The following is a 26,350-nucleotide window of genomic DNA, read 5'->3' as shown; positions in this document are numbered from 1 at the left end:
TTAACATACAGATTATCTTGTCTATTTATTTTCTAATAACCAATCAATAAATAATCACGTAATAAGGATATAATTATCAGCTTATAGCTATTAACGTAAATACTCTTAAGTTGTTGACCATTGAACATTCATTGCAATTTGCAGGCTAATATTAACATAAATCCAGCTTCGACGTGATAATTAATATTTGATTAATAACCGTGTCTTTAATGTATTTGTAATCATTAAGATGGTTTATTTTGTACTAGCTTTTGCCCGCGACTTAGTTCGCGTGGAATAGTGACTTCCGGCAGATTTTTAGTTTGACCAATAGATGGCGCTATATGACCGGAACAATTTTTTTTTTGTAATAAAAACTATCCTATGTCCTTTCTCAAGTTCCAAACTATGTCTGTACCAAATTTCACACAAATCGGTTCAGTAGTTTAGACGTGAAGAAAAGACAGACAGACAGACAGACAGAGTTACTTTCGCATTTATAATATTAGTTAGGATTATGAGACAAGGATAGACGATACTATAACCTGTTTACGCATATCTATACAAATATAATAAAGATGAATCATGTTATGTCTGTTTAAAAAAAGGCTAAGCCTAAAGGCTTCGAAATTACTGAACTGATTTAAAAAAATCCTTCTCTTTTGGAAAGATACCCTCTTCCTGAGTAACATAGGTTATATTTGATCCCGGTACGGGGTGTAGTTTCCTCTAGAACCGGGTGAAACCGTGGGAAAAGAGAAAAGTTAATCTTATAAACGCAAAAGTTTGTAAGCATGGATATTTGTGTCTCTTTCACGCATAAACTACTGTACAGATTTTAATGGAACTTGGCAGTAATATAGCTTATCAGAATAACATATAAACTACTTTTTATCGGGATGAAGTACCCTGAGGGTCGTGGTTGAAACAGCGGGGGAAAGCTAGTATATTAATAAACAAACGAACAATATCAAATTACCCCTATATGTAAACTCTCTAATAAATAAATTACCACATTCACAGCTAGATAAATCTATAATCCAGCCTATATTTGCATTTGGGTCTATATCTGAATCTGATTAGCCCACATCCCGGCCTGGCTTAACTAGTATTTACTCGTTCCAGTTTAGACCTTAATCATTATTTGGTATGGACTGTAAATTGGATTTTGGTAATATAGACTTATGAAATATGTATTGTTTTATTTGATACTAGCTAGCCCAATAATTATTTCATTGAAACCACGGATTTATTAGGTAACAGTGTTTATACTCTTCTACTCGTCAAAAGTACTTGATTTTGAAGAAACTTGGCAGTTTTGTGGCATATCAGAATGACATATAGACTACGGTTTATCCATGTGCGGGAGGTAGCGAAAGCTAGTCAACAATAAAGGGTTATTAATATTACATGATCGCGCAATCACAAAACATTCCCGTATATTAAACACAAAAGATTTTACAACAATATCGGCCCTCCGATTATTCTTAACAAAGAAAAATCTAATAATGCGGGTAGAAGACACTTGAAAAGCAACATAATATAAAAATACATAATGCTGTAATAATCCATACGTAATCTGCATTAAGTATATTTATTAGAGCAGTATCTAATATAATTTTAATTTAATTTCAAATTCAAGAATTTATATTCTTAAAATGGTAGAAATGAAATACAAAAATATTCATATCATAGAATGTTTATTTAATTATTGAGTTTATATTAATATCCTAAAATATAATTAATACTTTCTCAGTTATACAATTATGTCATACAAATATTCTATCACATAACCATTTTATCATTTATTTATTTTACTAAGTATACTAGGAATTATTGATATGTTTATTATTCTAATATTAACAGTAGTTGTTAACTGTTATTAAATCTTAAAATTAATTATTATTTAATCTAAGTAAAGCTTATTACGCTAAAGGAATGAGAACTTTGTTTAAATAAAAATGTTATATGTTATTTATTATTAAAATATATTTTTATTCAATTAGTATGTATTTATTGAAGTTATATAGTGCAGCTTGTTAGTCAATAATAACAATTACAATTATATTTATTATTTAAAAATATAAAGAATTGGTTATATTGTTATTTATGAAATTAGATTTACAAATTACATTGCTATTTATATCTCTAAATACAATGAATTCAATCTTAATTTCAAATATCATACATGTATGTAGAAAATTTTTAAATCACATTTCAATATAAAAACAAAAGATTAATTGAAGCAATCAATTAAATTCTGCTCATTACAATTAATAGATAATACAGTAATTTTATTTATATTTACTCGTTGATAAATATAAACAATTACTATTAAAACATGGCTTTGCAAACATTAATGTCCCTATTACTTTTATTTTTATCAAAATATAAAGAATAGTATGACAATTAAACATATGTACTTAAGATTCGTAATTACATTAATATTAATGCTAATTAATATAAACAATTACTCTACTTAAGTAGATAAAAGCATATAATCTTTGGTTAATTGCTTTACCTCAATAACTTATTCTTGTATGCAATATTATAAGATGCCTTACAATAAAGATACTTTAGACAGTATAAAAAAAATATCACAACACACAAAAATATCACAAATTATATACTAAACTTACTATTTATGAATACATTTGGCATTTCAAAATATAGTATAATTAAACTTTTAATCAAGCTTACAAAGTTAACAGGTGTTAAAATCCAATATTCAGCCACTTTTAGAAGTGGCAACATTTTTATATATGTTGACCTATCCCATTACAATTTTGTTTATATTTCTACCATATCAAAATAGACGGTTCTGGCATTGAACCTCTTAGGCAAAATTTCGACTAGACATGGTGATTACGACCTTGTAAGATGGTGTAATACACCAATGTTAAAATGCATTTAATTGAGCAATTAATCCAAGTTAAATCCTATCACCAATTTAACTCTTGGACGTGAAGATGTTCAAGAACTTCGTCTTAATGTTCAGCAAGGTCGTGAAAGACCTCTTAACCTTCTTCTTAGGGGATGATTCAGACCTCAAGAAGGGCTCCGAGTAGGATTTCTGCATCACCGGCAGGCTTGAAGGTTCGGAATCCTTAGGAAGCTGGTACTTGTACTCCTTGACTACTTTCTCTTCCGATGGGTCATATCTGTAGAGAACGGAGTATGTGCGCTTGACTTTTTTAGGCACCCTGGGTGTGTTAGGTGCCCTATCACTCTTGCATCTCTTCACCTTGTTCCTGCCGTAATAATCTTGGTAGCTATCAGCATCAACGTAGATAAAACGCTTTCCCAAAGCCAACTCCCTCTCTTTCTTCAAACTCTTCCACGAAGCGATGACAGACTCCCTCCGGAAGGTCTTGTTAGGGTTGTGACGGCTGATGCAGTAGCCCGGCTCATCTTGAATGTTAGACGTGTCCTTCAAGGGAGAACCCCTTGGACTCTGGCTGTAGTCAATCTCGTAGTCGTCTCTCGACACCTGGAATCAAATAAATATCCTATAAGTAAGTGCATAAACAACACTATCAATGTTAATCTGTAGCTGTCTCATAAACAAGTCCCAGTCAGTAATCTCGTGGATTATTTAAAGTATCAATAGCACGTAGGTACGTGACTGGCGGAACGTAAGGCTAAGCTGTCCCTTTCTATTATTAATAGGGTCGTTTTGTACGTGGTTCGGGTTGTTCGTCATCAGAGCCCTTGCGGTGCCCACATGTCTAACGGCACCTGTCGTCAGCGCCATATGTCTCAATCTACAGGAACTTGGCAATATCAACCGAAGAATGCAACCGTGAAATGTCTCGGAAGCCCGATAAAAATGTCATATTTACAACTATTTATCAAATTGAGGACGCTCTCGATTTTTGACAAAGGCAGCTTTATAATGTAAACAGTTGACAAAGGTCGGACGATAAAAAAGTTGTTTGTAAAGATGTCCTTCGGAAAGCTTCGCTAATGTGTCGTTTGAAGTATTAAAAGCTTTTAGGTTAGCGACTCGCTTGCACAACTCTCTTGAGGTTTATATTCCCGTTTGTTACGAGGTTTAATTTCATCTTATTATTATGTAATATTTTTATGGTTTTCTTGGAATCTCGGAGTATGACGTAGGCTGGTCAAATAATGGGTCACGCAGAAATAGCCCGGCTATTATTGGAGTTCATTAGAACATGGTGTAAACCTCACGTTGGAACTGTGTGGATCTGACTGCACTGAATCCGAACATTTAAACAAAATTTATCTTTATTTCAAAATGTTATGTGGGATGATATAACATGGTTAATGACTTGGTCAAAAAATTTAGGGCAACACTTCTTAAATGTCAAATGCAACTGGTCACGTATTTACTCTATTTAAAATCTTTTCTCAGTTTTGTTATCCAATTAACAATATTTTTTCGTGTAACAACAAAAAAAAATCATGTTTCAATGTCCATTTGCACTGACAGGACAAATACTTGCTACTTTATATTTTGACAGCTCGTGTTGGATAACACTTTTTTAATAGGTTACAGTAGAAAAAAACATTGCACTATTGCGAATTTAGGTCGCTACGTAAAATGGGTCATTTTTAAATAGTTGTCCTATTATCAGGGTTAGTTAACACGGTCTAATTAAAATTGTAAATTAAGTCTCACGTTTGTGGGTTACAACTTTTGTTTTTCGTGTTTTATTTCGTCTAACCTTGTGCGTTTTTGTTTTCAGGTAATTTTTTACTGTCCGTCAGGGAGACGCGAGACGCATCGTTTGGTGAGTGTGACGTATCCACGTTAGTCTGACGATGGGCGAGTGTCCCATTTCGTGCACCCATTTTGTAATACGAAGTTAAAATGTGTTTAGTATTTCTGTCTCAGCGTGCATACTCAGTTTATTTGTGGAAGTTATTATAGTTGTGAAGGTGATAACGTTACTAAAAGGCACTGTTAATTTTGTCACAGGTTATTTTAGAAAACGCATCAGTATGTTCAATGCAATGTCTATTATTGTACTGCAATGTTTATTACGTACTATTACGTTTGTTATTGCACTTTTGATAAATTAAGGTCTGCGGAAATGACGACCTTCGGATATCGTGTTTATTTTGAACGGGAAACGTAAGTCAAATTGTAAATTAACTGATATATTTCCCGTTTATTTTCTGTTAGCGAATGATTAAATTAGAAAGTAGCGTTAATTATAGTATCAGTGTTTAATCAGTTTATCGATCTATATTAGGCTTGATTACGATTGTGTAAAACAAATCTATTCAACAAAACTGCATGTTACCTTAGTTCACCAATTAATGAATTAATACATGTTTCCTTTATTAAAAAAAACAAGATAAGAAATCAGTCCAGCACTGATTAATTCCACCGTTCGTACGTTTAATGGAAAACAAACTCTCTCCACGTTATTTTACGGTGCATTTTTATTCCTCACGTTTTTTTAGAGGTACCGTTAACTCGTATGTGCAAACTTCGTGCAAAAAACTCGGCACACATATTTTTTTTACATTTTACAGCTACGTTCATTTACATCCTCTTGTATTCATGCAATAATGTTTAAGCTAGACTTAATTATTAATTTCCTCGTTACTGTTTCTTAACGGTACAAAAATGAACGTTTTCTATAGAAAAGATTATCTAAATTTAGAGCTGGCCTCATTGATAAAAAATCACGGCGATCGAAAACAAACGCAGTCTGTTCGTTACGAATATAAATAAGTCTAGTTTTTTACTGTTTACTTTTAACTAGTAAATGCAAGATATATTTAACAGTTAATGTAGCGTAAACACTGCATCGTGTGTAATTTACGCGATCGAGTCTGCGAAATCTGGTGTTTCTATTCTAATAAATCGATTGGGCAAACTGTGCCTATTTTTGTGTCCGCGAGTGTAGGCTATTATTAAACACTGGTTAGATACTACGTGATCTTTAGCACATAATTAGTTTGAATCGAATTGTTACTCGAATTCGAACTTTTCGTCTGCAACTTTTCTTATCGATTACAGACTTTTTTTTGACTCGATTCTTAGACTTGTAGGTATCGATTTTTTACCGTAAGTAGATGTGTACATAAGATGATTAAAATTTAAAAAACCAATAAATTGAATTAAAAACAAGACAAATATTATTAGAGAGTGACGTATACATGATTGTACACTGACTAACTGTAATGCCCACGCGCATTTTTTCATCACTATGATTTTTCCAATGAGTAAGAAGTTTTTTTAATACACATTGCACCATCAGATTTCGTCACTAGAAAAGTTAATGAACTCATATTTATGGCGTTTTTTACAGTTATTAAAAAGTTCAAAGACTATTTGTTATTAAGCTACTGATGATTAATTTAGTAAATCTTAAGCAGGTCATTCTTAATGTGAGAAGCAAGAAAATCTTGATTAATAATTTTCAAGTAGCAAAGTGCAGGCAGATTAAAAAGACACTGATAGATAGTTTTTAATTATTTTAATATATGAACAACTAATTTCCATCTCAAATGTTGACAAATCTTCATATTTACACAGCCAACTTTGCATTATTAAATTCTAATGGCATTGATGTATCCGAAACATTTTTCATCGCGTTCCATTTTTTAAATTGTCATTTGTCATTATCATAGATCGCTGCGCTCTCCACTTTCGAAATCGTAAACCGGAATGGCGGCGACGAATGACAACTGTTAGATGGTTGTAACAACACGAAATATCTAAGCAGTCCATCCAGTTTGGATAACTCTAACTCCGGTGAAAGTATCCCAACGAAATTCGCTAAGACCGGTCTTTAAATTAAGAACTGACTATAGACAATTGGCGCGAAAAAAATTGACAGCCGTTTTGACAGCTCATTGTTTGTTTGACAACCTATCACTTTCCAATATCCGTTATTATTGCTTATACTGACAGTTTTGAGCTTCTTAATCCGATAATACATTCGCTATCTGATTGTATCGAATTAACTATTCGTTTTAGAGATGGTTCAATTTAAAAAGATATATTACAAAATTATAACTAAGATGTTTCCGATGCTTGTAGAAAACGCCCATAAGTAATATCGGAGAAGATCATACTTTTACATGTTTAAATAAGAGAAAGTAATAACTCAAATTACTTGAATTAAAATAAAGGTCACACAAAATTTTAAAACAAGATAACCTTTGACTTCAAAACTTTAATAGAACTAATCTTTATGATTAATCTGAAAAGCTTCTATCTGATCGATTTGGGCATTGATTAATACTGAGCTTACGACGACTCTAAATGTGAATAGCCATGAGACTGTTCTTAGGCGGCAATGTCAAGATCTTTGCCCACAAAAAGAACGTAATTCCATATTCAAACGGCGGACACGCACGCGCCGCAGTTCAATGACAGCGACCATAGTCAAGTCAGTTGCCTTTTAAGCGCATTAGTGGCCATGCACTTTGCGTAATAGTTACCAATGAGTCTGTATAGGCTCTATTCAGCTATCTAAATATGTGGGCCTGTTTGTTATACCACTAATGAACATTTATGCTCAGGTTTCTGGAGTAACTTAACTATTAGATTTTACGTGTATAGAGTAATTTAGAAGTTTAACTTACCACGCTTTCCCAACTACCACCGAGGATAGTTTTGTCCAACATCTTATCACACTTTATTCTCACTGAACAGTCCAAAAAAAATCACTTGGGTAAACTTTTGTCAAGTTTAAATAACTTGTTGTATTACTTTTTTTCAGTTACAAAAAACTTGTTGTAAATACGAGTGGTTACGCGTCCCGTATCACGTTGTCAACAGGGATTGCTGTGATTTGGCACAGTGCACACCTCGAGCTTTCCTGAACGACTGAAGCTCGGTCGCTTCAGCGTCATATTTATAGGACGCGAGTGGGAAAGAGGGCGGGTTTCAGGAAGACGCTTCGTTACAATCTTCCACTTAACACGTAGTCACCGTAGCCTTCGTATTTTAAGGTGCAAGTAATATAGTTCGGGGAAGCCCGTCTAAAACTGTCTGCTACTAGGAGCGATCCTGCACCCTATATTTCTTTGCCACATAATTATAATTCCCAGAACGCCAGTACCTATTAATCTCTAACACTTACTTGAATATTAGACATTTAAATAAAACTACTTTTACAGATTTTATCGCTTCAGGGTAGCTGTTTGTAACTATAATATTAAGACGACCAACACTTCAGTCTGCCCGTGACTGTGGTTGCTGTAAAGGATCCGAAACGTCGGGATTAAATAATATTAATATAACCGCGATATTTAAATGCTGCTGTACATATTTAGAACAAACTTCGTTAAGTGTCCGACGCATTACAAAGGTCTATTAACTCTGTAATAGCTCTAGAAGTTATTTCCAGGTAACGAGCGCACGTAATGGAGACCTCAGTACAGAATTGATGCACATTCATATTTTATATGTGGCCGATGCTAAAACTGAAGTTTAGCAATTAACTAGTAAATAATAATAATCTGAAAATTATTTTAGACCTAGCCTCGTTAGAATCGTAAATATATCTACGTCTTTATTGGAATTCTACACATTTATCGTCGTAAAACAAATACTTTTAAACGTCTGTTGAACATTTGACTAAAAAAATGAGAGATTGTGACGTTTAAATAAGGTCAGTTTTGCAGCCGGACTTTTTTTTAGACAAGTGTTCAACGGATGTTTAAGTTTTTATAGTAAGGCTGTTATTGTTCAGTTTTGTAACTTTTGGTTCTCACTTCACAGTCGAGTTCATACCGCAAATACAAGGTACTTACATTTTTATTTTGTTTAGCCGAACTCTTTAAACGGAATATTTATGTTACCAATCCTTTGAAGTTTTTGGCGCGAAAAAACACATTTTTGTATGTTTGTTTTACCAAATGAACCTTTATACATAGTGTAACATGCTCAAAGCTCATAAAAGCCTTTTGTACTAAAACAAACGAAAGAGGATATGTTTCTCGTTTTCCGAGATCTGAAACGAATCTTGGAAAAGAACTATCAATACACTCGAGCATTATGTTTAAGACGCGTGAGTGGTTGAGGAGAATATTCTAAGAAATGAATAAAAATTATTGTATGACATCAAAGGAAAAGGAAACTTGAAAACTATCGCATAATTTTACATACAGTGATATATGAATACTAACCGTTTTTCCGCGGTTTCACCCGGGTTCTGTGGGAAATACTGCCCATAACGGGATAAAATATAGCCTATGTTACTCGGGAACAGTGTAGCTTTCTGACAGTGAAAGATTTTTTCAAATCAGTGCAGTAGTTTTTTTGTTTGGTATGCATGAAAAAAAAACAATAATAATATAAATACTGGCTGCTGACCTAGTTTGCACATAATTTTTTAAAGCATGTATGTTGAAAAATACACATCAATTTTCCGTTTTCAAAGTGAAATCCCTAAGGCGATGTTCCGTTGGGAGTTTTAGAAATAAAAACGGCACACTATGTTTTTAAAACGTTATCTTCTCATTACAATTTCTTCGTTATTTCTGAATATTTCAGAAATCGATATCAATATATTTCGCCTACTACTTCTGACATTTAAATTTAAAAAAAAATTCAAGACCCGTTTCAAACCAATCCTTTTTTCTTTAAACACTAAAATTAAAGCCATAAAAAAACAACCAGTTTCAACGTATATCAAGTTTATTGTAAACTCCAAACGGGGTAAAGCATGTGACCTTTTTACAGTACAGTTTACAACCTTCTTTACGAGTGTATCGGCCGGCCATATTGCGGTTTGATTTCAGTTGCATTCATGGAGAACAAAAAGACTTGCAGAGATGTCATAACACATAATCTCCTATGAAAGTAGCGCGTTCAATATGCGGGAGTTCGAGGGACGAGAAACGTTACTGTCTCCGCCCTTAAACGCCATCTTTGGATCCGTCCATTTTTTGGAATACTAAAAATCATTGACAGATGTCTCAAAGAACCCGAACCGCTTATTTGAGTTGAGTTTTTGATATATGTTATTATTATAGCCCTGAAGATTTTCTTGATGACACTAACATTATTATAGATATATATAATAGTGAATAAGTAGATATTAAGCCAAATATTTTGTACGCCAATTCGGTAGAATGTGTGAGATTCTGTTTAACACAAGACACCTATGTATATTTGAAATACATTCTGATAAATTGTTCTTTCTTTCTCGTTACTTCACTCATACTGATCATTTTGGTCATGTTTGACTACTGACTACTATGTTTGACCTAGAAGAAGGCCAGACCTACCTGCATTATGGTATCTCCACTCATTTTCCTTACTCCGTGTTTCAGTTGCACTCCTGCGCAATGACGTCAATTCTGAAACCTTAGGACCGTAAACCGCGCTCTGTAAATAGTTGGTTAAGTGTTGCACTTGAAAGGAAAGCTGGTTTTAGTATTTTAAGTTCGGAGCTTTTGGCAGGAATGTTTGCTGTTTGCTTTCATTGAAGTTTTTATTGCTGGATAGGTTCTTGAGATCTTTGTACGAAGATTTTCGTATTCATTTTGTCTTATTGTGTGCTCAAGACACAATTGATTAGGATGCATACGATATAATGTCTGATGATGACTTTGATGACGAAATATGAAAAATTTTTGAAAAGAAAAAACTTCATTTTCAATAATACACCAATAAAAGCTACAACTATAGCTGATAACCGTAGCAATAACCGGTTTTCTAGAACTTTAAATACTCTTATTTAAGTAAGATATTTGTTGGATGTTTATTTGGCAAGATTATTACTTACTAATCTTAATAACTTTCTACCACACCATCAACTTATCAAATCGTCTAAACAAATTATCGAAACTACATCTATGCATATAAAATTAACAGTTATTTATCCACTTTCACTGGTAGATAAGCGGTATGTATATAGACGTCATATGTACGTCAATTAAACAAATCGATTTCGTTTTAGTTCGCATGGCTAACCGAACAGTGCAACCTTGGCCTGATTTCATATAAGTACGTTTTTATTTCTCTTTAAAACTTGGAGCAGGCGCTGAATTACGTCAGAACCTTCAGGGTTTACGGGTTCCAGTGATACTTAAGCTGAGTACTAAAAGCTAGTGTGTCCTATAACCTAGCTAATTTTACATCATCCATTTAATATCCATTATCATCCTCCTGCCCTTATTTGGGATCGGAGCAGCATGTTCTCTTCTTTCACACTCTTCTATCTGCTTGATAAGAAGTTATTCCAAAACCAGTCGAGGATCTCATGATTAGGTTTGCTGAACAAGCTCAAGAACGCTACTCACTGGCAGTCGTTATTACAATTCCACGTCAGAGGCCGTTAGGCGGATTTGGGAATACTCTGACACTAGAGCTTGTTAGGTTATTAAACCTGCAAGTCACACAATAAGAAAAAGATGAACAAGTTTGTGATACGCAACCTGATATTTTGATTCTTCAGGTCAATCATAAAAATGATGATAATGAAAACTAATCTGCAAAAAATGAAAATCATATACGTGATGATTTCTGCCAACACCTTCATCATAAAGGCGTGATTTAATGCGCCTACGCAAGTAGTAGACGCAAAGGATGCATTACAACAATTAGTACTTCACAAAGAATGATTTACGCGTTATAAAGCCGGGCTTTGTTCCGTTGGAAAACATCCAACATGGTACCAGTTGCGTAATTGCTATGTTTTTTCAACTCTCAACGAGTGTATTGACTTTGTTTACAGTTTATCTACCCGCAGATTAGGTTTTAATAATCCTTCATCTATAGTCTCGGTTTTTACTGTTACAACCTCGATTTTTGTACCGACCGTTACTTTAGCAACTAATATTAGTAATGGTATTTTAATTATCCAAGTTCTTTTGTTTTTTTCAACTGTGGTTTGAACTTGCCTTTTATCTAATTCTGCGTTAACCACACTGAAATGTTGAAGAATTTATTTTCAGTTTAAATTCTTATCTAAAGCTTTCAACAGGTTAGTACTCGGTGTAATGCTATGAACATTTTTATTTCAGCTTAAGATAAAGTTGCATATCGTGTTCACTTTAAAAGAAAATGCATTTCAAGACCTTTGAGTATAAAGTCTTTGTATTCTGTTGCGAATTAAAGGAGCAGCTTTATAAAATATCTTATATATTTTTATAACATCGCTTTTGGATCATTTTGAACAAGACACTGGTGGATTGCACCATTTAACTTTACGATGGTCAAACCATAATCAGCCTCATACTTGTCACCCGTTGGTCAAATTGGTGATTAGACAACTGAAAATGATTCGGTCATCGTTGAAGTTACATGTTGCAACTCACCGTTTGTAGTCACTTTTGTTCTCATGTATGTAAACGCTATCTATCATAGTCCTAACAATACTGAAATCTTCCTTTACCACATTATAAACTATAACTTCAAAGCGATCAAAAATTGCAATATAACGTGTTGCAGCAACATCTCTTTGTTGCACTGTTCCTTACACAATGGTTATAAATAATATATTGACCTACTTCAGACCAATGCGGGTTGAGGCAACCCGCCAAATGTATTGACAATTTCTTTGGAAGAAGTCATTATCTTGCAGTTGTAGATCGGTTTTTTTCCTTCCTCTGTCCCTGTTCTTCTTTTGAAGTAGTTTTGTGTCGGGTTTTGCACATTTTTGGTAGTCAGAAGCCAGTAAGTCTGACCACTAGTCTTACCTAGGGGTATTGCGTTACATACAATTAAGGAATTTCCCAACAAAATTGGAAAAAAGTTAGACAGATGATGATGATGGTTTCTTGCGGGATTTCTTAGCTACTTCTTCGAATAATTTTCCAAATCCATACATAGACTGCAATATTGAAAATTATCTAAAGATTCAATCCAGTTATTTTACTTGCCTTTAAGTCAGTTTATTTAAATGTTACGACAATTTGTTTAGCTTTCTCAGAAGTTAAATAATAAGCGTATTTACAGAGCTTCTCTAGATGTTGTTTCTACGCAAGTAACATGATTGCAAACAAAGTCTACTTTTCAAAATAAACCGTCTTGTGGTTCGTGGTGAAAATATTCGTGGAGTTTTCAATAGGTACAAAGTTCAAGGGGTAATGAACCGTTTATATATATTTTTTAATTAAAAACACATATACTAAAGTGCTTAAAATATGCAATTTTGTTAATCAGTCATTTATGTAACGCAGTCAGACAAGAAAATACATCTTTAAAATGAACCATTTTCTGAATAATAGGAGCTTTAGTTCCTCCGTGCTTCCAACTATAAGCGATTCCTTAAAACTCATGGTGGACTGTCACACTAGGACATAAGCTGACCCACTTAAACGCGACATTTGGACGACCAGGAATATCCTCAAAACTAATATTCCAGGAATATTTTTTTTGCTCCATTTCACTATCCATTTAAAGATGTAATTCAGTGAAAATGCTACATTCTGGATCTCTGGCACTTATTGTCCGTAACGACCCACTTTCGTCATGTACACAATATATTATGTGTGTACCAATGTTGGTACAAATGTTGGCCTACATCCACCAATGTGAAATGCCAATTCGCTTCCGTTGTTTACAGTAGTGTTTCAATAAATATTAAGACTTCCCTTGAACTTTAGTTACGTGCAAAAACGTAATTGTTAAGTTTCGAGTTATTGTTATTTTTTTTTTTCATTGAAATGTTTAATGGTGTAACTAATCGATATCTTTTGTTCCGTTGGCAACTTCCGATATATTGATTGAAGGTATTTCTTCGAAGGATATACAATGTATTTCCTTGACATTTCAAAAACCTTCATTCTCACTAGTATTATCCTTTTTGATAGCATACCAATCAAAGTCTACAATTATCTCAACAGGAACACGGGATGTGATCAATAGTTCTCGTTAGTCACGGTGGTCCTACACCACTATATATAGTAGTATCATATTACTAAGAAGCTTAGACAGGTCCAAGTTTGGTTAAAGACTTCCTTGATAGCTATAGATCTAAATGACACCTTTAAAAAAGCTTAACGTATGTTGTCACCTCAAATGGTTAGAAAGATGAATTTTGTCATTTTAACTTCCATAAAAATAAATAAAAAATAAATAAAATAAAATAAATTTATTTCATAACCATAAATTCATTCATAACATTCATCATTCCATAAATTTGCTAACAGTAGCCGTTTATAGTAGTTATATACATAGATACCTAATAAACTTCGTGTTTCTGAGGGCATGTTATATTGGTGGGTCCCGGCAGACGTTATAGGTAGTCCAATGCCAAATAGTCTGACAACCATTTTTACAGAAAGGGTTGCCCAGGTGACTACATTAGGGAGGTCCGACAGGTAGTAGCTCCATGTAAAACACTAGCACTCATCTGCATGCGGTTAGACTGGAAGCCGAACCCAACATAGTTGGAAAAAGGTTGGGATATAAAAAATCTTATTTGCCTTCGAACACCCTCCTACTCGTTTAAACTATTAAGCGGTCTCAAGTCTAAATTATACACAAGCTCTAATAACCCACAATTTCAATACCTTAGGACATACAATCAGTAGTTACAACCCAACATTTAGTGTGAAAACTTTCGTCTGTAAATGTTACGCTCTCTTCACGCGTCAATTAGTGTGGGCAACCGGCTACTACTGGTTTTCATTTCTTTCTCTTTCAAGTGAAAAGTCTAGGTTTGGTCTGCTGTAGACAAGTCAGACTATGTCATGGATCTAGAAAATAAATAAGGCCTGTGTTTTCGGAGTGGGAGCATCGTGTCTGACTTTTAAACGCATTGTTTTTGCTATTGGGATTCCTGTGTTTTATTTCCTAATCCGTAGATTTTATCACCCCACATACAGGCCTTAAAATATGTAAAAAAAACGACTGATTAATCGTTACTTAATAGGGAACGTAAGGTTTGATGATTAAACACACTGGTAGGGGTATAGTAGTGTACCTGTATGTAAAGTAGAGTGCCTATTGCGACAATGTTTTAGTTTAAAAGCATACCTCAACGTGGCTAAAAATACTCGCTGGTAAAAAACGCTTTAATTTACCATAATAGTGTGAAACTATGACGCATACTTTTTAATTAACTTTAACGCGTCGAAAGTCCGTTAAGAATATATTATGGCATACTTTCTTGTATTTATAATATAAACAACGTCTGTTTCTCTTTAGTTTCTCAAGTGTGTGCAAAAATAGCCGAAAACATTGACAAGAGCCACATGCAATGGGCGTGCGTTCTAAATATATAGTTATTCAGAAAACTGAGGCTATAAATAAATGGGCCAATACTAACTTTAATATGATTTACGAGAAAGCTTCGATAGTTTTGTGGTTGCGAGTTTTACTGCTGAGCTTGAGGTTTCGGTTCGGTTCTTGAGTAAGGCAAAATGTTTTTAGTGTCATTTTTCATTCTTAAAGATACCTAAACAGTTTTAGTTAATCTAAAACCTCTTCCAACTAAATCTATAATATACATATTTTATAAATGTAAGTAATATGACAAACCACATAGACCAATGAAGGCCATTAAAATAGGCGTAAAAAAGAAATTTCCAACGTATTATATCCTACGATACAAACCTCACGTTCACACGATTTTTAATAGGTCCACCACCTGACTACGTTTTCCCAATTACCCAATAGATTTCCGAGAATATTAAAGTACTGTAATACCTATAAAGAAAACCTGGCACTGAAATGATATTTCAGCTCGCCCTATTCCGACGAAGCGAAGAGGAAAACCGCTTATAAACCGACCCATTACAATACCACAATATCCTTCGCACATTTTAAATGTTTACATAACCTTTTTGATTTATCCGGTTTATATTCGGATTTTTGCATTTTCATTTTTTTTGGGATTCCGTACTCACAGGGTAAAACGGGATCTTATTACTAAGACTTCATTGTCCATCTGTCATCATATTGTATTGTATCTCATGAACCGTAATAGTTAGACAGTAAAATCACAGATGATATATTTCTGTTGCCGCACTCAAACAAATATTGAAAACCAAAATAAAATAAACGTGATGTTTTGCTCGTTTAATTGATAAATTATATAGGTGTACAAAACCCTTCGATCGCGAATCCAACTATACTATAATATATAAAACTTGGCCGTTTTTTTACCAGTATGATCTAAAATTTGAAAGCATATTGAGCCTCAATTCTCATTACCTTCTGTTTACACTGACTCGGATATGTTAGAAAAAGTGTGAATCAGGTAATCTGTTCCATGTAATCATCGGTTGAGGAAAACTGACTGTTCCGTAGTATTAGCTATTAACTAAGACAGGTCAAGGTTTGGTATTAGTCAGTTCATTAGCCTGGTTCTAAAGATTATTTTTAACTTTGATGTAATCAGTACGTTGATTACAGTTAAAAAGTTAGTTTGATGTTTTATTGATATCTTCATTCTACTTTTTAACTGGAGTCTGTGTTATGTATTCATGTACCATACGTCATCATACCATCATTAAGGTTGTTTCTCTTGCACTGGCTACCGCCAGGGAATACACCCGTCTCCCGTGTGTATTATTTTGGGCAATCGAATAATCCTGTAGCCTTCCTAGATAACTAGGCTATCTAACACTTTCTATCTAATAACCATTTCTGATATTACCGTATTTAAACAAACTGTACAGCTTCTGTATAGTTTAAAACAAATTAAGCTAGGCTTCTACTTTGAAAACTTGACCTCCCAACGCAAATATCCAAAATTTTATTCATACACAAAAATCCGCAGTTAGGATTCAAACAAGTCTCAATTTAACTCTAAAAATAACCATCGTTGCCTCATTTCGTTGTTTAATTTGATCTGCTATAGTTTATTGCCCTTCTTATAACAGTGTTACGATCACACGTTACCCTGGGTCCACCATGTCAAGGACTCAAACTAAATAATTTAGCTATTCTGTGAAAATGTCGTAATAAATTCTCTTTGGAGATAAATAGTTAACACATTTAAAACTTTATTCTTGTTCATGGAACGTTAGTATTGTTAATTGCATGCCTCTTGTGTACTGGTTAAAGTTTCCATTTATAATTCAGAAGGTAGTTAGTTGGTTCATGCGGTTTTGCCCGTAACCCAAAGTAGTTAGAAAATTATTTAAATCGGTTCTAAATTATTTAAAGCAAAGCAGAAAGACTTTTAAATAGATATTAGTATTTTCCTCGGAGCCTGATTCATGCAGTTTGCTTATTTAGCAAGTTTTTTTTATTTTACATTTAAATCTCGGAAGCAAGATTTTATAGCAAATAACTGTTTCCTTAATTAAACGTTAGCTAAAGAATTACAGAAAAAAAAATATATCGGAGTAAACTTTTATGTTCGAAAACAGATTCGGGGCTGCCTGCATTACGGCGACGCGACGGTCCATTCATTTTGTTGGCAACCCTAAGAAAAAGTGATTCAGACCACATCAGCTGCGGATCTTCAGACCACCCGGGCGAGCTCGTCCTCATTCAATCACCATTAACTTTTTCCCGACACACACTTCGTTAAAGCGCATACAGTCACAATTTTATTGGATAACGACGTTGTAACAGGAACTCTTTGACGACATGTAAAAAAAAACAACAAAAAAAAATCTTTTTTTTCTCCGAACGCGATATTTTCGAACGCAGCCTTAAAACTTTGACAGATCCCGCCATTTAAACAAACATGGCGGACAGATTTCACCTTTTGCGACAAGTAAACTCGGTAATGCGTATTTTTATTAAATCTTTGATTGCCCAAACCCGTAATTGGAGAGGCGTGAACATAATTTGAAATTCGCAAGGTGCACCAACGCGATTCCTTGAAATCTACATCCTTTATTTGTAAGCTGATTCATGTCAAAGGATCTTAAGTATAAAAATACGAACGAAAAAACACGTTTTATCTCTCCTGCGGTTATTTGGTAACTTAATATTATCCCAATATGTTCTTGAGTGCATAATGTTTGTGTAATATATACAATTTGGGAATGAAAAACGATGTGTAATAATATTTAGCGTCATAAAAATTCGTGTGCTGTCATGTCGCATGTTTAGGAACATTTCATGGACGCCATAAAATTTTGACATAAAGAAAAATGTGTCACACAACCCATAACGTTAATTAGGATGCTTAACCGTTTCATATGGTTACACAAAATCGATAAACCTAAATGTTTTAAAATCTTAAAATCATACCGTCTTACCACAAAAACTTTTTAACGTCAGTTTATGCCTTGTCTAAAAAAATGTCAAATTATGACGTTGACATATGGTTCATTTTGCAGCCAAAATTTTATTAGACAAGTGTAAAACAGGGTTTAAAGTTTTTGTAGTAAGGCCCATAATATTTTATAGTCTTAACGCGAATTTCGATAAGTTTTGGGAACTTAAATTTTCAATGTTTGTTGAATAAATTGAGGTTCAGTTCCAACATCTGTTAACCGACAGTAATTTTGTTTATATGCACCTGCGTGGTAATTAATGCTTTATTAAGTACTTCGGTGATAAATGTTTCCGTCTAAACCGTCTCGAATTAAAAGCCTATCAAAGAAAGTTCAGATAAGTTTCCAAAGCTATAGGACTATACTGTTGTTGCCATAATGACGTAAGTTTTGGACTATAGTTTATTGGACTCCGACTTTCATCTCTGAATAATAAGATACAAAGTCGCTTGTCCGTTTATTTGATTAAGTAGTTCTTAATTGATTTTGTTGTAACCAGCTGTTTCCCGCGGTTCCTCCAGCTTTCTGAGGGAACTACATAATAAAAAGTACAGTATAGATATCCTTTCTCAGGCTTCTGAGTACTAAGACTATCTGAGTACATACACATTTTCAGTAGATTTGCCGTAAAAGCCGAAGATATTTTTAATGTTTGTTTGGATTTCGTGAATAAGGTTTTGTTTGAAGTATATTTTGGTCGAAAATAAAACTATTGTATTTCCTAAAACACTCTATTATTGTTTACTTAACATTGGTTTTCGTTTTCCTTGTACATTTTAAGATTTCACGTTCTTCAAATCCATAGACATGTTCAAGAGCAAAATATTTATACATATTTTACAACCAACTCGGTTAATTTATTAGCACTACACTTTAAAATCGCATAAACGCCTTTTAGTGAGGAACTAAAATCCATGATGTCTTCTTAGAAGATCTTTCAAACCGTTTGTTGGTAAATATAGTTTTCTGTGTTTACACATACTTTCTGTGTACATACAGTTGAACATCTTAGCAGTGGTTATGGGTAGTCAGAAGCCAGTATGTCTGACAACCAGTCTTATCAAGGGGCATTGGGTTGCCCAGGTAACTGGGTTGAGGAGGTCCGATAGGCAGTCGCTCCTTGTAAAACACTGGTGCTCAGCTGCATCTGGTCAGACTGGAAGCCGACCCCAACATAGTTGGGAAAAGGCTAAGCAGATGATGCCAGTGTACATACACGGTTTTGTTTTGAAATTAATAGATAGCTATGAATCTATTTTGTACGTGGCTTTTAGTCAAATAGTAATAGATCACGTGTCTATTTTATCTATGATATGTACCTACCTTTCTTCGTCATATTTCTCAATATCTGTAAAGTCAGTTTTTAAATAGACAACTGCGGATTATGAAAACGATTTACGAAAATTTGCGATTTTAGGAAGACAACGGCTGGATCAGTGATTGAAATCTGTAGTAAATTGGTAGTGTTCTGAACAGATTTTTCAAACGACAATTACAATAGCATCATACTTACATAATATATTACCTATATGTTGTCATTGAAATAAAACCTTACCTCACTCCACACGAGTGCACATAAAAGTGTCAATATCAATCAATGAATCAACTCCTGCGCCGGTGACGTTGCGTAACTGAGCACGTGCGGTTATCGCCCGTATAAACTTGTCGTGACTGTTTGTAGTAATAATATATATTGTTGTTGCAATTACTATATAAAAACATTTTAATTAATTAAAGTAAGAGAGCGAATTTTGAACTTTTTTCTGAAGTGGGCCTAAAAGGCTGAGGATGTTTAATATAATTTCGGGTTCTATATTTCAGTGATACGCCCCAATTTCTAAGTATCTGGAAGCCATAATTTTGCAATATATAACAATTTATGCAAATGTCAGAAACAAGATATAAAAGACATGTAGGTAATTCCAAGAAATAATAAGGAAACTTAACCTTTTTATTTCATTATTTCAGCAGCGTTTCCCCGTATATATTTTTCTGCGTAATTTAACCCAACTTGAGCTTAGAATTCATAATTGAGTCATGTTTCAAAGGAAAAGAAAATTTAACATAACTGGATAGGGTATCCCACACAAAGTGCTCCAGAATTAATAACAAGAATTGCTAATACGTGGATTAAGGAACTTTTAGCGATTGGAAAATGGAAAACTAGTGCGCACCCACACATCTGTAACGCACCGGCATCTGTCCAATCTGTCACACGCTGTCACAACCCGAACTCCAAGACGAAAATCGTGACGAATATATTCGTCACCAATTCAGAGAAAACACTACAGTATTAATTATTTACCAGTGGCGCTTCCCGTGAAAACAGTTGATTTTTTATATACTTCTCTTCTACAAAGTCCCGACTGTTTGGAGCCGACTTAATTACGTTTCTTTTCACGCTCGCATCGGGGTCGTAGCCCACATCTGTCTCGATCTCACGTAACGTTAAGGTGTCTACACACCAAAGCCGCTGATGCCGGCGGCACAGCCCGGCGGCCCAACCCGCCGGCCGTATTTTGTACAATCATGCCGCCGGCTTTCATAGAGTATTTGAAAATTACTAGAACACCACATGCCGCGGCAGTCGTGCCGCCGGGCTGTGCCGCCGGGTCAGCGGCTTTGGTGTGTAGATCCCTTTACGTTTCACGATGAATCATTAAGAGTTTTAACTTTATTGTCTCATATAACTATTGAATAACCGGTAGTGGTAACGTATCAACCTTCTAATTAAGAGTGTTCAATTCCAGGTCAGGCAAGTACCAATATAACTTTTTTAAGTTTGTATGTACTTTCGAAGTATATCTTGGACACTAATGACGTGATTCGAAGGGCACGATAAACTGTAGTTGTTATTAAACATCTTTGGCAGTCGTTACGGGTAGTCAGAAGCCAGTAAATCCTACAACCAGTCTTACCTAGTAGTATTGGGTTGACCGAGTAACTGGATTGAGGAGGTCAGATAGGCTGTCGCTCCTTGTAAAACACTGGTACTCAGCTGAACCCGGTTAGACTGGAAGCCGACCCCAACATAGTTGGGAAAAGGCTAGGCAGATGACTATTGTATAACTTTTACTTGTAACGTTTCACGACGTTTGTTAATTGCCAAGGTTATTTTGATAGTTTTTTTTCATGCGGTTTTCATTTTCTTGACCTGGTTTTCTTTGTTTAAATAAACGTTGCAGGAGATTAATTAGACCCGGGAGAATTTTAATTTAGTGTCGTGGAAATAGTCTGGCAGGAAATTGCCACCGCAGCGAGTTAGGGTTGTTCTAATTTTTTTTAAACTACAAACTGAGGTTTGTTAAACTTTCTTTGAGTTTCGTAATGTTGTTAAAGGGATGTAAGTTATTTTTTGAAAACCGATACTTTTTTTGAAAATAGGTCATTCATGTCACTGTAATTAGCCGACTTCAAAAAAAGGTGGTTTTCCGTTTTTTTTCTCTGATTTATAATCCACTTATATGGAGTATTACATAAAAATATGTAAAGAACAAATTATCTTGATTTAAGGCACAGATGTTATATTAAGCAATTTAGAGTATCCATCATTTCCTCTCAGCTTGGAATATTTTATGCGCATGAAATTACTTTAAAAGCATAATCTGTCTGAAGTTAATTATAGACTTATCTTATTAGGCTTAATTGCTATCTTGATATACGTTTTTGCTTTCGTAAAAGCTTTTTCGTATTTTAACATTTTGATGCGTATAATGTGCCAATAACCGTTTTAAATAGTATTTCTTTAAATTAGCAAAATATGTATATTGGACACTGTTTTCAATTCGCCATAAACGGAATGAATTTTCATGTAGATATCAGCAAGGCGCTCCCTAAATGGCCATTTAAATTGCGCAATATTATGACATTGTGCAAGTTCATTGACTTTTAGTATTTGCAATTAAAATATGAATTGTGCAATTAATGTTTTATTGTGATACTAGCTTTTGCCCGCAACTTCGTTCGCGTGGAATAGTGACTACCAGCAGATTTTTGATTTGACCAATAGATGGCGCTATATGTCCGGAATATTTTTTTTTTTTTTTTTGTAATAAAAACTATCATATGTCCTTTCTCAAGTTTCAAATTATGTCTGTACCAAATTTCACACAAATCGGTTCAGTAGTTTAGGCGTGAAGAAAAGACAGACAGACAGACTTTACTTTCGCATTTATAATATTAAAGTTTGGATTCCACAATGTTAGGTCTAGGGATCGCTTAACAGATATATTTCTTTAAGGGGAAGTCTCATAGTTTACCATACCTTCCCAAGCACAAAGGCGGGTTATTATATGAATGCATAGGTATATAATATGCTCTAAAAGCAGTTTCCTTGGACTCCAAATCAGGTTAGTTAGAGTGACATAACGATATTATACGTTAGGACACTAATATGCACAATGTAGGTTGCACGCGATGCTTACCCGGAATTCTGACTGCATGTATGGCAATTCACGTATTATTTTAATGCAGTTGAAATTAAATTATAGTTGACTTGTTATTGCTTGCATATGCACTCACGTCCTGAGGGAATAACTTCAAGGATAAAGTGTCTCACCTATCATGATTATCTTCCGGGCAGGAAGATATAACAATTTTATAAGAAGTCGGCGCAGCATGTTTTCTCCTTCCATACTCTTCTGTCTAGGATCTCTCCCACCCTCAACAAACTGCTAAAGAGGTACCAATAACAACAAAAACCGAATGATCTATTGGAGATTTATTAGGCTTTTATGTAATGCTTTTCAATGTTATGTTAAAATCCTCAAACAAACGAACTAACAAACTTTCTGTAAAGGTAAAAAGTTCTATGAAAGTCCAGTTACAGTTGTGTGAAAGAAGATACTGCTGGAAAGGATTATCTACAATACGTTTGATAAGTTAAGTATGGAACATAAAATTGGGATCCTTATCTATCTCTGTCTATGTAGTTAGATAAACATGGGATTAAACCATTGAAATATAAAAGGCATTCCAGCATTCATTCAGACATGAAAATCTTCACTTCCTCCATATGATATGTATCAACCTTCAACCATTCATAGATACATGGTGTATTATAAACAATAACAACAGTTATAAGACCCGCACTAACTGCCAACTAAACCGTCGGCCGACAGTTGCCCCGAAGATTGGCAACATTTTTTTATACATATATCATCATCCTCCGAGCCTTTTTTCTGAACTATGTTGGGGTCGGCTTCCAGTCTAACCGGATTCAGCTGAGTACCAGTGCTTTACAAGAAGCGATTGCCTATCTGACCTCCTCAACCCAGTTACCCGGGCAACCCTATACCCCTTGGTTAGACTGGTGTCAGACTTACTGGCTTCTGACTACCCGTAACGACTGACGTAAGTTGTCAGTCGGTCTCACATCGGCAAAATACCTGATCTTTATAATGTGCGTACTACCATTCACCTTCATACTGATTTAAGAGCCCAAACAAACTATCGGCCGACTAAAAGTTTGCAGTATACAAGTACTCTAAATTCGGAATAGTACAATTTCAATGTTAAACAGAAAGTTATAAATATAAGCAAGGAAGTGTTGTTTTTAAAACAATAGTTGAACGTTTGTTTTCTATCATGGTAACTCTAATACGTGGAACGAATAGGATTTTTGTTCCGAGAATACGGAAACGGATTTAGATATTTATGGTTTATTAAATGGATTTATTGTTTCATTCATATTTTTATCTTCTTTAGTTTTTTGTTACGGGTCAATGTATTTTAACATTGAGTAAACGTTTTATATTTGATATTTGATATCTTGTTTTGTCTCCGAAAACGTTTCTAATTCAATTAAAAGGCCTTTGGTTTTTACCGTGTCCCATAGGAACTACTCCGCACACTCTTATAAAAATATCGATTCATTATTTTTTTTTTTTTTATATTAGCACATTCAAACGAAATCTTAAGCTTTATAATATTGGTATAGATTGGAATTAATTAAGACATCTAGTCTATTCTAGTGAATTTCCAATGTTTCAGCTACAAAAGTTTCAGCTTTTATTAAATGATTGAATCGTTTCTTATAACTGTCTGTATAGTGAATGTTTAAACATCTCTGTATTATGCATTACAGTGAACAATTGAGGTTTTATAGTTTTGGTACAGTCAGCGAGAAAAGAAGTATGAAATAGTTCATTTGTAGAATTGAAAGGAGATTTCACTCAAGTGTCAACAGCAAGTATGAAATTATTGATGTGATATTTTTATTACATCACATCTTATTTATTCAACTTATTTATCATACAGTCTGATATTAATTTGCAATATGTTCTGCATAAGTCGATTTCTGTTGGAATCACAGCAGAATCCTTGGAACTGTTCAATTTATTATAAAAAGGAATAACAATTGATAATAACTACTTAACTTACAAAAAATAACACAATCAATTTCGCTTTTGTGCACTATCTATTTACACTTGACTGTACAGCAAAATTACAGCTTTTCGCCTTACAATGTTCATAAACAAATTGAGCGAGAAAGCCAAGAATTATGACGTAAAGTTTTCGTCTCGGAAACATTTGTATAACATTTACAAAATAACGAAAAACCTTTGAGGAAAATGGACACAAAATTGCTTTCTGAAAATTTTCTGAATATGTATGAATATTTATCAATACAGCATATTTAGAAGTTTGTTTGTATAAAATTCAAAATACAAGTCCAATAAAAAAAAATCTGCGATAGCGAACTTTCAGATATAGCCTTTTTATAATGGATGGCTATGGGCTTTACGAGGACTACGAAGTAGGTTCTAGAGGACGCGAGTAAAACCGCGTGAAAAAACTAGTTTTTATTTTTCATCAGTACTTACGTAGGATGCGCCAATTCTTGGGAATTCATCACACATAATGATCTGCATCATCGAAAACTGTATTGGTTTTTCCATGTTCCATTAGGAATTTTTAATGGGTAGACAAACAAAGAAGGGATGGTAGTAGTTGCCAAAATATAGCATTCCTTAGAGATTAGGAAATCTTTGGGAATATTTATTCCGTCACCTGGCGAGGTCAACACCACTAGGTGACTACCTGGTTTTACCGTGTTTCAGAAGGCACGTTAAATGGGTCATTAGTGGGTTAAATGTCATTTCAACATATTATTTGACAACAAACAGTCTTACCAAGGGGTTACCTATAGTATTGCCCGGCTAACTGGATTGACGAGGTTAGACAGGCAGATAAGCTGAAAGCCGATCAAAAGTAGTTAGGAAAAGGCTAGGCAGATTATCAAATGATGACATAGTGCAATCTGCATCTAAACATAATTTTATGACTGACCTCTACTCAATAGCATTCAGACTTTAATTCAACAATAAATCAATTAAATCAAAACATACGTTACTAATTTCTAATGGACATTGTTTTGAACTTGACCGTATTTATAAGGATTATTGAAGAATGCACGCAGCATTGATTATAATGATTCCAAGATCGTACAAAAGATGCGCCCACGCATCACGCGGGGAGCGAGAAACGGCTTACACCATGTGGTGTGAAAAATACGGTAATATATTGAAATAACTGTGTGATCTATCGGGCCATATGGTGTAAAAGTATATGTACTTATTCAAACAAATTATGAGGATTTGTAGAAAGTCATCTGCCTAGCCAACTATGTTGTGGTCGGCTTCCAGTCTAATCGGGTGCAGCTGAGTAACAGTGTTTTAGAAGGAGTGACTGCCTACAGTAATAGTGTTCCAATATCAATTTCCTACCAAATATAGCTACAGGAACTTTCAGACCAATATTTCTCAAACAATACTCGTTGTATATCGTCACTCGTCACCCTATGTAACATAATTGAGTTACTCTCTCCTATCGTGGTAAACAGGAATGCCTCCTACGTCCAAAAGCCTAAAGCTACACCGATTTAAACGTCACGTTTCACGTTTCCCTTCACGTGAATACGGAACCACATGGATCCCTAACGTCATACCACGGTGACATAAATCTCAGATTTGTGCAACAACCTGACCCGTTTTGTAATTGCCAATCAAATTTCGATTTTATGTCGATGACTTTAGAGTTGGTTTTGATCCAGGATGTGACATGTGTGTTGTGGGTGAAATGATTTGTCAAACATGCTAATAAAGTGGGACTTGCGCAAATGTGTACCACGGAGGAAGGAAAGATAGTGGAGTTGCCTTAAGGGAACAGGTCACAGGTCACTTAGGTCAGGCGCCTTCTTGTAGGCGTGATTGATTTCTAGAAGTAACGAGGAATTATTAGGGTT

At 34.4% G+C, this 26,350-nt stretch overlaps 2 protein-coding genes across 5 annotated transcripts in view; one reads left to right on the top strand and one right to left on the bottom strand.

Moving 5' to 3' along the window:
- LOC110382943 (dual specificity tyrosine-phosphorylation-regulated kinase 2) overlaps window positions 1-26,350 on the top strand; it is a 157,360-nt gene that overhangs the window by 111,375 nt on the left and 19,635 nt on the right. The window lies entirely within an intron of this gene.
- LOC110379750 (uncharacterized) lies at window positions 2,233-7,805 on the bottom strand. The gene is made up of 2 exons (XM_021339547.3): window positions 7,552-7,805; window positions 2,233-3,469 (listed from the first exon to the last, which is right to left on the bottom strand). Exons 1-2 carry the CDS (start codon window positions 7,591-7,593, stop codon window positions 2,930-2,932), a joined length of 582 nt encoding a protein of 193 aa, XP_021195222.2. The 5' UTR covers window positions 7,594-7,805; the 3' UTR covers window positions 2,233-2,929.

The sequence above is a fragment of the Helicoverpa armigera genome, chromosome 26, assembly GCF_030705265.1.
Source record: "Helicoverpa armigera isolate CAAS_96S chromosome 26, ASM3070526v1, whole genome shotgun sequence".
Classification (NCBI taxonomy): domain Eukaryota; kingdom Metazoa; phylum Arthropoda; class Insecta; order Lepidoptera; family Noctuidae; genus Helicoverpa; species Helicoverpa armigera.
Note: the sequence above shows the minus strand (reverse complement) of the source record. Positions and strands in the feature narration are given on the sequence as shown.

Coding starts and splice junctions, on each gene's coding strand:
- LOC110379750 (XM_021339547.3), bottom strand. CDS start 7,593: ATGTTGGACAAAACTATCCTCGGTGGTAGTTGGGAAAGCGTG. Junction 3,470..7,551: donor GTGGTAGTTGGGAAAGCGTG/GTAAGTTAAACT, acceptor ATTTGATTCCAG/GTGTCGAGAGACGACTACGA.